Raw genomic sequence first — 14,020 nt, forward strand, 5'->3', positions numbered from 1 at the left:
AAACATCATCATGTGTATCTCGGATTCAATTTTATGATCTCCATTTGATATGTTGGGTGGTCCAAAAATCTAGCAACAATCACCATATTAAGTGAGGTTCTTATATACAATACTATTATCTTTCGAAAAAAAATTTATTCACCATCTATTTTCTTATTATCGTCTCATCATTTCATGATATAGCATTAGATCATAGATTCATAAGTGAAATATAATAAATAGTTACTAATCATTTAATACCACAACATAAAATAAGGAGAATTCGGATGATAAGTAATATTACTCTTATCTTTTGACCATTAGATCTGTTAATAATAATAAATTAAAGAGATTTTTTTATATAATATATAATATTATATATAATGATATGTATGATATGTATACTTTAAAACTGTACATCAATAATATAATATATAATATTTTTTATTAAAATATTAAAAAATAAAATGTTATATACATTGTTACATATGAAATTTCAGAGATTTAACTCTGGTAGTTGCTATTATTCAGTGATTAAAATGTAGGAGTCTGGTCTGGTGATGATAACTTTCTCCATAATTCGGCGTGTAGTGTCGTCCACGTCATCCGACGTGGCCTCTCCCCCGGAGTCGGTGGGAAAATAGTGTTCAGATTTCGGAAAAAGAAAAGTTACTAAAGTTTTGAGATGAAAGGAGGAAAGCATGAAATTCTGAGCCATACCTATATCAGTCAGTCGTCGTCAACAACACTAGCACCACCTGACATTTGACAACAAGCAGACACAGCGACCGTACATACGCCTGTATGTATGTAGTACATATCTATATATATATATTGGTCGACTAAGATGGCGTTGTTGCGGCGGTTCTTTTTCCGGAAGCCACCCAATGGGCTCCTAGAGATCTCTGAGCGAGTTTATGGTAATGTTGCTTGATGTTTTCTTTCTTTGTTTTTTTTTTTTTTTTAAGGAAAAGGTTCGGGGGAAGTGATAAATATTTCGAAGTTGCAATTTAATAAATGGAAAATTGTGACTTGGAAGAGTGTGGAGTTTCATACTGTGTATATATCTGAGCGTAAGGCACTGCTTGGTTGCTGAGAAAATTTTGGAGAAGGAATGGGATTATTAATTATTGGCCTTTTCCTGATCTTTTATTACTCATTATTTGAGGAAACAGTGAATTACGTTCAAAAGAGTTCGTTTGAGATTCATTTAACAAGAAATGATAAAAAATTTGTATTTTTTTCCCTTACTTTACCTCTAGATTCCGAGCAACCAAGCAGAGCGGACAGGTAGAAAAATCCAAGTTGTGGCTGGTATTTATAATCATGTACTAGAAGGATCAAATGGGATCTCAATGTCGGGCTTAGGGGACTATGTCAATGTCTCATTGCATTATGGTGGCAGAAGAATGGAACCCAAATTTTTTGCATTGCAATTAATAGTGCATATAATACATGGCCTTCACTAAACACGATTATTTGGTCTTTAACTAAGTTTTGGAAGTAAGTTTGTCAATAGTGGCTGATGGTTTCACATTCTATGTATATGTATGTATGTATATATAGTATTTGACTCCTGTTTCACTACCGAGGCTTGGGATGAAGAGAACTATAAGATATATACCGATGGGATAGTCAGTCAACTTCGAGATCACATGCCTGAAGCTTCCTTCTTGGTATTCAATTTTCGTGAGGGAGAGGCACAAAGCGAGATTGCTAATATTTTGGACACATACGATATGACCAGAATGGAATACCCTCGACATTATGAGGGCTGCCCTGTGCTGACAGTGGAGGTCATCCACCATTTTCTAAAATCAAGTGAAAGTTGGTTGGCGCTTGGACAACATAACATGCTGTTGATGCACTGTGAACGTGGTGTTTGGCCAGTTTTGGCTTTTATGTTGGCTGCACTGTTGATTTATAGGAAGCAGTACAGTGGGGAGCAGAAGACCTTAGACATGGTTTACAGACAGGCTCCTCGCGAGCTTTTGCATTTTCTGTCGCCACTGAACCCAATACCTTCTCAACTGAGGTATCTACAGTATGTATCAAGGAGGAATGTTGCCTTTGAATGGCCACCGTTGGATAGAGCGCTCACCTTGGACTGCATCATTCTCAGATGCATTCCTGATTTTGATGGAAGTGGGGGTTGTTGTCCAATATTTCAGGTATACGGACAGGATCCCTTTTTGGTTGCTGATAAAACCCACAAAGTTTTGTACTCATCACCGAAAAGAAGCAAGGCTGTCCGGGCTTACAAGCAGGTGATGTTATGCTTCTTCTTTTGGGTCAAATACCCTTTTCACACACAAACTATTGTTTTACGCTTTGCACTTGAAACTACCAAAAGTGACACATTGCACCCTTCAACTTCTGTCGACTGCTAAATAGCTCCCTCCTTCAAGATCTGACTCTCAAGATTGTGCCACATGACACATTGCCTACTTTTTACCTTAACGATCAGAATTGGACAACATGTGCTATTTGCTAGTTCCTGGTATTTGAGAGTACAGTATGTTAAATTTAGTATTTTATAGTGCAAACTGCAGAACACCTGGTAGTTTGGGGGCAAAAAGTGTATATAACCCTTAGCTTTATCCTTTTCTCCTTTCTTGAAATAGGTGGATCTTGTCTTTAATATAGACCCAACTGTCTATTCATCCTCTTCTCGGCAGGGAATGTAAGGTTTTCACGAGGTTGATCTTGAGTCGCCATCATAGTGTGAATACCTTCATTTAAAGGATTATTTTAGTTTCTTAGATTGTTCCATTTTCAACTCTTGTATTTTTTAATAGTATCATGGGTTCCCTTTCTTGGGGAGCATACATAAAATGTGTTGATTTAAAGGGTAGGTGTACAAAGTTAAGAAGCATAATAATCAGAATGATAATAGCCTAAAAATTGTATAGAATATCTAGCCTCTGGTACATTACTCGTGCATCAGTGCAATCGGTAATCCCATTGAAGGTCTCCTTTAAATTTTTTTGCCCTTGGGTAATTGTTCTACGGGATTTATTGAAATTATAAAAAATAATTAAACTGGCCAATCTAGGTTCAGGAGATCTCTTTAATTTGGGACTTCAGCATTGAGAAGGCATGGTCGAAGTTTGGCTTTCTGGTCTTGACTTGAAAACCAAAATGCATTTCGATGGGATAACATAATCGATTAGGATAAACCAAAGGGTAAGAGTGCTGTATGTTTTTGGAGCTTTATTTATTTCTGTTGTTGAGTCTGCAAAAGATTATCTGGATTGGGAGGTTGATATCTTTCTTTCTATGATATAATCTGCTTGGGAAGCTCACTTTCCTTGATTACAAAGTTTTGGAGGACTTATTATTTCATGTAAAGTGAAATCTAATCTTTGTATCATATGACTGTTTGTAACCCCTTACTATTGTGTTTCAGGCAGAATGCGAACTAGTTAAAATAGATATCAATTGCCATGTTCAAGGTGATGTTGTGGTGGAGTGTGTTAGCTTGAATGATGACATCAAATGTGAAGAGATGATGTTCAGAGTCATGTTTAACACTGCTTTTATTAGGTCCAATATATTGATCCTAAACCGAGATGAAATTGACATGTTGTGGAATGCTGAGGATCAATTTCCAAAGGACTTCAGAGTAGAGGTATTTCACATGCCAGATTTGTTTAGGCGTACCTATTTGCTGGTGCTCTTTTTTAACATGATGTTTATGATTGGTTATCATTTGGATGAAGATTCTCTTCTCAGAGATGGATGCTGCTGCTTCCATAGTGGTGGGTGATATCTCATGCTTCGAGGAGGAGGGCCTTCCAATGGAAGCATTTGCAAAAGTTCAAGAGTTCTTCAGTCATGTAGACTGGTTAGATCCCAAGGCTGATGCAGCACTAAATGTGCTTCAACGGATGAGTGCATCAAATATTGTCCACGAGATGTTGGAAAGTATTTCCCATGGGAGTGTGGAAAATAAGGCTAAACGCTCCTTATCTTTGTCCCCAGAGATTCAGTCCATGTCCTCACCCGAGCGATCTCCTGGTTCTTATCTGAGTAGAAAGGCAGCTGAGACTCATGACATTCAGATTGCGCATCAACCTCACAGGCAATCTGACATCCTTAGGCATGGGATGCCTCAATTTTCTCAGTCAACCTCAGTCTCCTGTAAATCTGTGCAAGATGCACTCGTAGCCCAAACTCCTGGCGTAGCAAATCAGCTACATGATCCTGCCTTACCTGAAAGTGCAGAAGTCACTCGTCTAGAAGTGGTATCTCCAGCCATTCCAGATCCAACCTTGGCAGTTTCACACATACCTGAATCTGCAGATACCAAAATTATTTCAATTTCACCCACCACATCTCCTCCTCCATCACATCCTTCCTCAACTGATTGTTCTAGAAAAACTTTTCCTTCTCCTCCCCTGCCTCCCCTCCTGCCACCTCATCATCTTTTAGAAACTACACATTCTTCACTTACCAACGAGATATATTATAGAGATAAGTTGTCAGTAGTTAGTCCCCTAGATAATCCTGGGATTCCATTCTCAAATACCCTTTCCAATAATTTGTTACCTAAACCTCCTCCAACTCCATCACTTCTTCCTCAAACACTTCCTTTGAAGGAAAATCAGGCTGTTAGGACTGGGCCACCTCCACCTCCACCTCCACCTCTGCCCCCTCATTCTGTGCAAACTGCAGGTCACCCAATTTCTGCCACTAATTCATTACTTAATCCGCCTTTAGCACCTTTAGTCACGTCATCAACAAGGTCTCTGCCTAATTTTCCTCCATCTCCTCCAACACCTTCTTTCAAGGAAAAGATAACTGGCGGAGCTGGACATCCTCCACCCCCACCCCCTCCACCTCCTCATTCTGGACAAGTAGCAAGTCCTAGAGTTCCATCTCCAGTGCCACCACTGCCTCCTGCACGCATTGTTTCATCCAAGCACTTCAACCATGCATCACAAAATTCCTCTCCCATTCCATCTGCACCCCCTCCTCCAGTTCCTTTTGTTAAAGGTTTGTCTAGGACGGATAGTAACAGAAATAGTGTGTCTGGATCCCCACTTAGATCTCCCAGTAGGGGGAAGGGGCATATTCTGTCACGCACTATAAGCTCAAAGAATAATCGGAAGAAAAAACTGAAGCCATTGCATTGGCTGAAATTGACAAGAGCAGCATCAGGAAGTCTGTGGGCGGAGGCACAAAAATTGGGTGAAGCTGCCAAGTATGTGCTTTTTTCCTCAGAGATAATTTTTGTCAAACTACTAATCATGCTTTGAGCTTCCCTGAAATTTAATTGGCTATTTCGTTTGTTCTCTCTCATTTAGGACTCCTGAGATTGACATTTCAGAACTAGAGAATCTTTTCTCAGTGGCACTTCCGAGTTCAGATCATGGCAAGAAGTCTATAAGTGGTTCACTTGGACATAAATCAGATCAAGTGCAACTGGTAGTCAAGTTTTTGGTTCTAAAGCTGTATTGGGCATAACTGTTTTTGTTCAATTTTTCTTACTTGAAGTTGTCTATATTTCTTCTTGAGATCTAAGCCCTGGAATATTTGGCAAAAGATGTGTCATTGGAAATCTTGTGTCCATTTGTAGAAACAAAAAAATCTCTGTTGTTGGTAAAATTTTACTGTGAAAATTCTTTTCATATTCTCCATCTTATAGTACTTTGTTTGCTTTTGGACAGAACTTGTATAGGATTGCATTTTCTAATGGCTACGGTAAGGGTAATTCTTAAGGATCTAATGGGTGAGAGAAAGTATTGGACTTTTTGGGTGAGTTGGGGATTACATTAGCAAAGGTTGGAGGAGCAAAATCTTGCAAGATATTGAGACAGATGTGCAGAACCCTTCTGGTGATGACTAAATTTAAGATTGGGTTGTTGAGATGATGGAATAAGGGCAAAAACCATAAAGAGTTCCAAATTAGGGTTAAGTGATGGAAAAATATAAAAAAAGCAGGGCTGGTGGATTTGGTCTCCCCTTTTCTTTGAGATGTTGTATAGTTTCAGAATACGATAAGAAGGTGTGGATACTATATGTTGGATCCCTTCCAAGAGAGGATCCAAGTGACATAAGTTTGAAGTGAAATCATATGATATGCTTTCAACATTGCCTACACTTTCACTCTCGAATGAAGGACCATTAGAGAGTGACTTTTTTTTTTGTCTAGATGGTGGCTTTGGGAAATATTTTGTCGTTAGAAAATCTGAGGAAGCGAAATGTCACTGTGGTGAATTAGTGTTGTATGTGTGAGAAGAATGGGAAGTCCACTGATCATCTTCCTCTTCATTGTGTAAGTAGTGAGAGACTTATGGTGTTTTCTATTCAATGGGTTTGGTGTTGATTGTTTGTGTGTAGAAAGATTAGAGACTTGTTGGAGAACTGGGGAGGACATCAGGGGCACGAATAATGTTTTGTTAGCATGGAGGTTGGCTACCACCAAGGGTGTTGGCTCAACGGTCTTTGGGTTACCCTATGTGGTTTGACATATACCAGGTCTTAGGTTTGAATCCAAATCCAGATTCCCCTTAGACTATTAGTATTAGTTGCGTAAGGATTCATTGAATTCCCTAGTGGCACTGGGGTTTAGGCTATGACTCAAATGTGACTTGAGAGAGTGCCTGCAGCTTCCTGCCATCCGGGCCCCTCTTGTCCGGTCCCTAGTAGGTACAGTGCTGCTATGGTCACGCCTAGGTAGGGAGGCCACTTCCAATTGCCCCCTCCTACCCTTTCTTACCCATTAGAAAAATGGAGGTTGGCTCCTTTATGCTTAATGTGGTGTATTTGGAGAGAGCAGAATGCACAAATAGTTGAAGATAAGGAAGCTTCCGTAGTAGAGCTGATGAAGATTGCCTGCAACTCCCTTTATACATGTACAATGGCTCATTATTCTTTGCTTTTTATTAGCTTTTAGGAAAATTTTAATTGTTGTTTTCCTTTTTATTCTGAACAGGGGTTCTTCCTATGTTCTAAAGCCATGCCTCTTTGCACTTGTTAATAAGATCACATTACTTATAACGATCTTATAGTTGATATGTGATTTGCATATTTTCTCATCACATTGATCTTGTTTGGCCAAGTTACATTTGTTATGAAAATTACCTCAATATCCAGTTCTTATGTAATAGTATCACACATTTCAGATTGACCACCGGCGGGCATATAACTGTGAAATCATGCTTTCAAAGGTGAAAATACCATTGCATGACTTAGTGGTAAGTTTGATGGCACTTGAAGAACGTACTTCTCTTTGTCAATGGAATAAAGTTTTAATTCAGCTTAAAATTCAAGCAGTCTAGAGCTCAACTCTACAAATCCTTATCCAAACTAAAGGCGCTCAGATATATGAATCTGTTCTATCATTTCACTATATCCAGGGCAATCTTTGTTTTTTATTCCCATGTTGTCTTTTTCTAGCCTCACATCCTTCTTGTATTTGACATTTTATACGCTTTCAATATATCTGTTCCAATATGGCTTCCTAAATGGCAGTACTTCCAACATTCCATTTGTATTTATTTTTGAAAAATCATTTATGCTTTTGCAAAAGCCATCCATATCTTCATCTGTCATGAATGCATTTCTAAAGCAGCAGCAGCTTGCATTTATTACTCCAGATTCCCAGAAGCACATCTCAACTGCATCCATTCTTTTAATTGTATAAATAAATTCACTTCAATCCTTTCATGAGAATATTTTAAACAAGGTAATGAAAATGGTCTTGCCTAGATATTCCTTTTTTCATTGTTCTGATGATATTTCAAATATGAAGTTTGGGTCCAACTGTACTGGTACTGTTTATTGATAAGATTCTGTAGTTTTAGCAATGACAAAAGAATGAAAAAAAAAAAAAAAACCTAATTGATTTCAATGGTCTGTGGATGAAATGGAACACCTTCCCTTAAATAAAGAGTTTTGAAAAACAAGTGACATCTCGTGAAAGCTCTTACTCTGTCAGTGTCAAATTATACATAGTGTATGATGATGTGTACTAAACGTTTGTTACTAATATAAGCCCTACAACTGTTTTACTTACAGCTTCTTCGTATATATGTCCAACTATGAGCGCAAAAGTTTTTCCTCCTCTGAAACTCAATGTTTCATGTTGTTTAAGGGAAAGATGTAATACATTCTTATGGGTGTCTTATGTTAACTTATCATGTAAGAGATGTAGGCCATAATAAAAAATAAAATCAGCAGTTTTAGCAATGTTCTTACGTTGTAGGCTCTATCTCTTGGTATAAGTCATTTTTTCCTCTGGGTTTGTTCTTGTGATACATATTCTATGTCCATGCAATGTTCTCATTGATTGCTTGCAAGATATGTGGTCTTAATCCCATCGTAGAAGTCATTATGGTTTCATGTGGAACATTGACAGAGTTCAGTGCTTGCTCTTGAAGATTCAGTTTTAGATGTGGATCTGGTTGAGAGTCTGATTAAATTCTGTCCTACAAAAGAGGAGATGGAGCTACTTAAGGTTTGGCAGCTATTATGTTGAAATCGAATTTAATATTTTTATCGTTTGATATCTTCTGCAAATGTTTTGTATTGAAGGAGTCAGGTCCCTCAAGATGATAGTTTTACCTGTTCCTTACAGGTTTTAATTGCATTTATATTTCTGTGTTCAGGGCTACACAGGAGAAAAGGAAAAGTTAGGAAAATCCGAACAGGTTTGTTGGATTTTTTTCGTGATGCTTGTATTCTAACCTTTTATTTGATGTCTTGAAAAATTCACTTTTGATGACATGCATATGGATACTTTTTGAGGCTTCCAATTTATCTCTGCTTCACAAGTAATTATGCGCTAAAGATATAGAAGTGAGCTACTATACTAATAATTTTGAATGAACCTGCAATGTTAGTTGTAATTGCAAGTCTAACTACCTAACATTGAAAAGTGTAGCTTTCCTTTGTATTAGTTTTGCTTTTTCTTGTGTACCTATAAATACTAACCGGTGGTACATTATAATTTGGTTAAGTATTCATGGCTGTGCTTATACTTGTGTATCAGTGTAATTGTAATGTTCCAAGTTTTGACAGCATAAAATGGTACATATGATCACCTAAATTTGTAAGTGTACTTCTTGATATGAACCTATAGTGAAAATGTAGCTGTAATCCAATATTAATTCAACTGATTAAGAAAAATGTATTGTTTTGGATTACCATTCAAAAACTTCATTTTGTAGGTAGAGGTTTTCTATGACACAAAATAGAAAAGGTACAATTGTGTGGTGGAGGAAGAAAATTTTTTGGTATCTCTCTGTGTATATGTGTGTACATTTGTGCAAAGGCGTGTATACATGTGTGCTCATGTCTATCCTTGTCTTGAGAAGGTTATTATTGTAGTGTGTGCTTTTGTGTGTTGGTAGTTGGGTAGTTCTACTTTTATCATGAAGGCATTCGTCTTTAAAATGTAAGTGTGTGATGTATGTACATACCTGTCTCTAGAAATTGCAAGTGCAAGTAAGTGTGTGTATGTGTGTGTTCTTGTCTGTTAATAAACCCTTCATTCTTTAGTATAAGAAAGTTTGAAGAATGGTTGGTGTGTTCAGTAGATGTATACCATGTGCACATTTTTCTCAGTACAATAAAATGGTTGTTTGCATCTTGGGTAAATTCAACTTCTTGTTCTCTAATGTTGATGTCAATATGTTGGTCCCTTGATCCTAGTAGTTAAGCTGGTATGACAGCTCAGTATGCAAATATGCTCTACCTGATGTATTATGTGGCAGCATCGTTTATTAATTTGTTTTGTAAATGTTCATGACAGTTCTTCTTAGAGTTGATGCAAGTACCACGTGTAGAATGTAAGCTCAGAGTTTTTTCATTCAAGATACAGTTCCACTCCCAGGTAAGAAAAAGCTCATAAACTTGTAAAAAAAAGAAAAGAGAAAAAGCTCATAATGTTCCTGCTTTTCGGAAAACTCCCTGATTTATGTGTTAATGTGGCTCATATATGGTTCCATATAGATTTTTGACCTTAGAAAGAATCTAAACGTTGTAAACTCAGCCGCAGAAGAGGCAAGTTATTCTCTCATATTCTCATTCTTCTTCCTGGAAGTGCGTTTGATGATTCCCTGAATACTCATTTCTTAGTTTCTTATTCCTGATGTTCTCATCAGATCAGGAATTCTGCCAAACTGAAGAGAATTATGCAGACGATTCTGTCGTTAGGAAATGCTTTGAACCAGGGAACTGCTAGGGGTAAGTTGATACTAAACTGGTCTGACTTCTTGGCTAAGCGCATTAAGAATGTTAAATTTACAGAGGTCAGCCAGTAAAATAACCTACGATCACCTTTAGAAGGCATCTATACTTTGGATATATTAGATTACATAGAAGCATATAAAAGAAGAAAATCCTCATACAAGAAGATAGTCCAGGAGTGCCTTAATTTTGTTGGCCATCACCAATACAAGGTGAATGGTTTGAGTTACTGTCACCAACATAGAAAGTTGTTATAAGTAATGAAATATGAGTATCATAGGAGAGTATAAAGAAGACGGAGAAAGTTCTTGGGCCATGCATAAAGAAATGCTCATTTATGCATATGATTACCAGGGAATGTGAGCATTGTTACTTGGCTTGAAAAGCAACTCCTGATTCTTTAGTACAGGAAATTGTGTGATCTTCTAAAAGGAGATAAAAGAGCATAATTCCTAGACAATTGGAGCAAGTACAACCCTAACAAAATCTTAGAATTAGATTTTTGACAAAGTTTTGCAGCAAATCTAGGGGCAAATGAAGGGCAAATCAAGGAGCTGAAAGTTATAGATTCAGGATGGTTTAACATGTGAGTTGCCTTCTTAAACTTCGAAAAAGAACCACTGAAGTTTGTAAAGAATCAGTCTAATTAATATATTAAAGTATAATTGGCATGGAATTGATCACCTGAGCTGTCTTCTTTAGTGGACCCCGTGAGAAGTATGGAAAAAATGAATCTGCTGATCTTCTGGTTTATAGTAAGCTTACTTGAGTGGTGGCCTATGGATACAATCCCGTATATGTGCATACCTTTATCCTATTCAACCTAGGCAGTGGCTCGTATGCTGATCTCTTGATATTTTTGTTGGTGCCCTTGAACATCAAGTTACCATTTTAATCCTCAAATCCTAACAACTTTGAGCATCATCGCCTTGCTCTGTATGAAAATACTTATTTCACATCCTGGTTACTGCCATGTGTTTCTATATCTTTTCAGCACAGTACCTTCTGCACTCAGCTGTGGAACGTGTCATATTCCTGTTATCCCATTCATGGAATCTCAATGCAATTTTCATCTTCTAACTCACTTCCATTGTTTTTTCTAGGATCTGCTGTTGGATTTAGGTTGGATAGCCTCCTTAAACTTATCGAGACACGTGCACGGAACAACAAGATGACTCTCATGCATTATCTTTGTAAGGTATGAGATGGTACTTATTTATTGTGGGTTTGTGTTATAACTTGACTTTCCAGGGGTTAGAAAATCGTCTTGGAACATATGGTTTGCTTATCAAGAATCAGTGGTTATTTGTGGTACCTTATTATGTGGTTTGATACTGAAGCCCAAAATGTTGATGAATTGTGAGATATTAGATCTTGGGTCATATCTTGTATAGCATTTCTAATACTTGCCAATGGAGAGTTTTACCTGCATAGTACATGGTTATGTTTAAGCTTGCTTATCAAGTTGTAGGTGCTTGCTGATAAACTGCCGGAAGTTCTTGATTTTTCCAATGATCTTGCCAGCTTGGAGCCAGCTGCAAAGGTATTCTTATTTGTTTCTGGTAAGAATCTTTTTAAGAATTTTTATTAGAGTTGGCACGTCTTGACATATATGTGTTATTTCCATCCAGATACAATTGAAATATTTGGCGGAGGAAATGCAAGCCATAAGCAAAGGCTTAGAAAAAGTTATACAGGAACTCTCTGCCTCTGAAAATGATGGCCCTATATCACAAAATTTCCGTGAGGTATATTAGCCAATTAATCTTTTTGTCACCGTAGACAAGATCTATCCTTGTCTGAATATCTATCCTTGGGGACTCTTAAGACTGTATGCAGCGTTCCTTAATTTTTGACTATTACAAAGTAACAAAATGATTAAAAGAGCATGCCAGCTACTTTGGTTTGGATACCGTGAAAATAATATTTACGATGCTTTATCCAAGGAATCCCAGTATCTTGCTTTTAGCATTCATTAATTAGGCTTCTTGTATCTTTGTTCTCAATCTGTTTCCTTGAAAATGTTTGCTCCAAGTATATTGTTCAGGCTTTGATGTAATCGTTTTCCTTTTCTCTTCAGACTTTAAAGGAGTTCCTTCTTTTTGCTGAAGCCGAAGTGAGGTCTTTGGCGTCATTGTATGCGGGCGTGGTAGGCCATGTTCTAAAAAGTAGTTGGGAGTTTTCAAGCAATTATAACAGTAAACAACCATTCTTTACCATCTGGAATGTTTTACAGGGTAGAAATGCGGATGCATTGATCCTTTATTTTGGAGAAGATCCGCCTCGCTGCCCCTTTGAACAAGGTATTGTAACTTAAAGTTCAAAAATTTTCAGATCGAGAATTGTATTAACTGATCGTTCAACAGAATTATGAAGCTCAAAAATCATTCCCGTTGATGTTTTGGTTTTGAAATATCTTGCTGTTTTAACAGTTTCTGGTTCCCAGGTTTAGGATACTTACTCTGTTACTCATATTCAAATTCACCAGAATCCTTGGTTTGTATTTATATGTCTATCCCTAGGCTTGCCATTGGATTAGAACTCGTGTGTAATCACTCACTTACACGAATATAATGTTGTTTCCCGAACCTAAATCTACATATTCTCATTCTTAGTGACCCTGATATTTTTTTAGGTGACCCTGATATATGCTTTTTCTGTATCATTAAAGACCATGTTGATTCAGTTTTTTTTTTCCTAAAAGATATACAGAGTTCTCAGGATGGCAGTTTGCTAATCTTGAAGTTGATCATCTTCTCTATCTATGTGGATGATTGATATAGCCTAGTTCGAGGCCAGCATGTACGGTTCTTTGCAATATAATTTAGGCTACCTTATTTACCGTCTGAATTACATCTGGCAGTTGTTTCAACTCTGCTCAACTTTGTAAGAATGTTCAAGAAAGCCCATGAAGAGAACGTCAGGCAGCTTGAGCTTGAAATGAAGAAAACAGCAGGAAGTGAAAAGTTAAATACTCCAATACACAGTGGAAATGTTACATTATGAGTGTTCAAATGAAGTATTGCATGGAGATTCAAAAGATGCTCCGGTGCGGCAAGAACATTCAACATTAGAATTAGTTTGCGCAAAAAAACAGTTCTTGGTGTGGGGAGAAGCATGTACTTTGGTCAGTGGATTGAATAAGAAATTTGTCCACTTTGTGGTAAGATCTGCCCCCATCTGTTCGATCAATTCCCTGTTTTGTTGAATTTAATCTGTCTATTGATTACTTTTCTTTTCTATAGAAGAGTTCATATAATTGATAATACTATTCTTTAGGGGGCAAAGATGATGGAGTTTGCACGATTCTGTTCTTGGCACGCAACCTGTACATCCTCCTGGTTCCACTGACATGATTCATTGTTACAAGTCTTTTTTTTTTATCATTACAGGGAAAAAAAAATTTCTCCCTTACAAATTTGTTTCTTGTCACTGCATTTAGATCTCCTTACCCTTGCTCGTTCCTTGATTTGAATATCCTCCTGTATGTTTTGCCTTTATTATTTTGATATACATATGATCTCTCTCGCTTTTTTTATTTATTATTTTCTAACTTGACTGTCTAGTATGACATCTGTTTTCAAAGATCAATTAAAAAAGCTAGGTTCTTTTTAATAGTGACCCTATTGTCTTTGGACGAAGAGTAATGCTATATATAGTTGAAGAATGTATAAATATCACGTAATCGTTTTAAAAAAAAAATCAGGTCTATTATTAAAAAATTAATTTTTTTTTATATAAGTCTGGCATTAATTTAATTTTTTTTAAATGATTGTGCATTACTTTCACACTTGAAAACATTATTTCTCTTCAACTAATAGTTACTCTGTCAGAGCGTGTCAAT

General features: G+C 37.0%; 1 protein-coding gene across 7 annotated transcripts; it reads left to right on the top strand.

Annotated features, from left to right (window-relative positions):
- Positions 1-541: 541 nt before the first annotated feature.
- LOC122299347 (formin-like protein 18) lies at positions 542-13,718 on the top strand. Of its 7 annotated transcripts, none has more exons than XM_043109564.1 (18): positions 545-899; positions 1,546-2,246; positions 3,389-3,610; positions 3,702-5,185; positions 5,289-5,409; positions 7,110-7,181; positions 8,345-8,443; positions 8,595-8,636; positions 9,740-9,820; positions 9,940-9,990; positions 10,092-10,173; positions 11,280-11,374; positions 11,648-11,719; positions 11,808-11,924; positions 12,257-12,325; positions 12,413-12,479; positions 13,040-13,339; positions 13,456-13,718. In XM_043109564.1, the coding sequence occupies exons 1-17, from the start codon at positions 827-829 to the stop codon at positions 13,180-13,182; spliced, it is 3,591 nt and encodes a 1,196-aa protein (XP_042965498.1). In that variant the 5' UTR covers positions 545-826; the 3' UTR covers positions 13,183-13,339; positions 13,456-13,718. The 7 variants fall into 7 exon arrangements, with proteins under 7 accessions (XP_042965501.1, XP_042965502.1, XP_042965504.1 ...); XM_043109565.1 differs by having other exon boundaries at positions 13,465-13,718; XM_043109566.1 differs by lacking the exon at positions 9,940-9,990 and having other exon boundaries at positions 544-899.
- The last annotated feature ends 302 nt before the right edge of the window (positions 13,719-14,020 follow it).

The sequence above is a fragment of the Carya illinoinensis genome, chromosome 16 (genome assembly GCF_018687715.1).
Source record: "Carya illinoinensis cultivar Pawnee chromosome 16, C.illinoinensisPawnee_v1, whole genome shotgun sequence".
In the NCBI taxonomy this organism is placed as follows: Eukaryota; Viridiplantae; Streptophyta; class Magnoliopsida; order Fagales; family Juglandaceae; genus Carya; species Carya illinoinensis.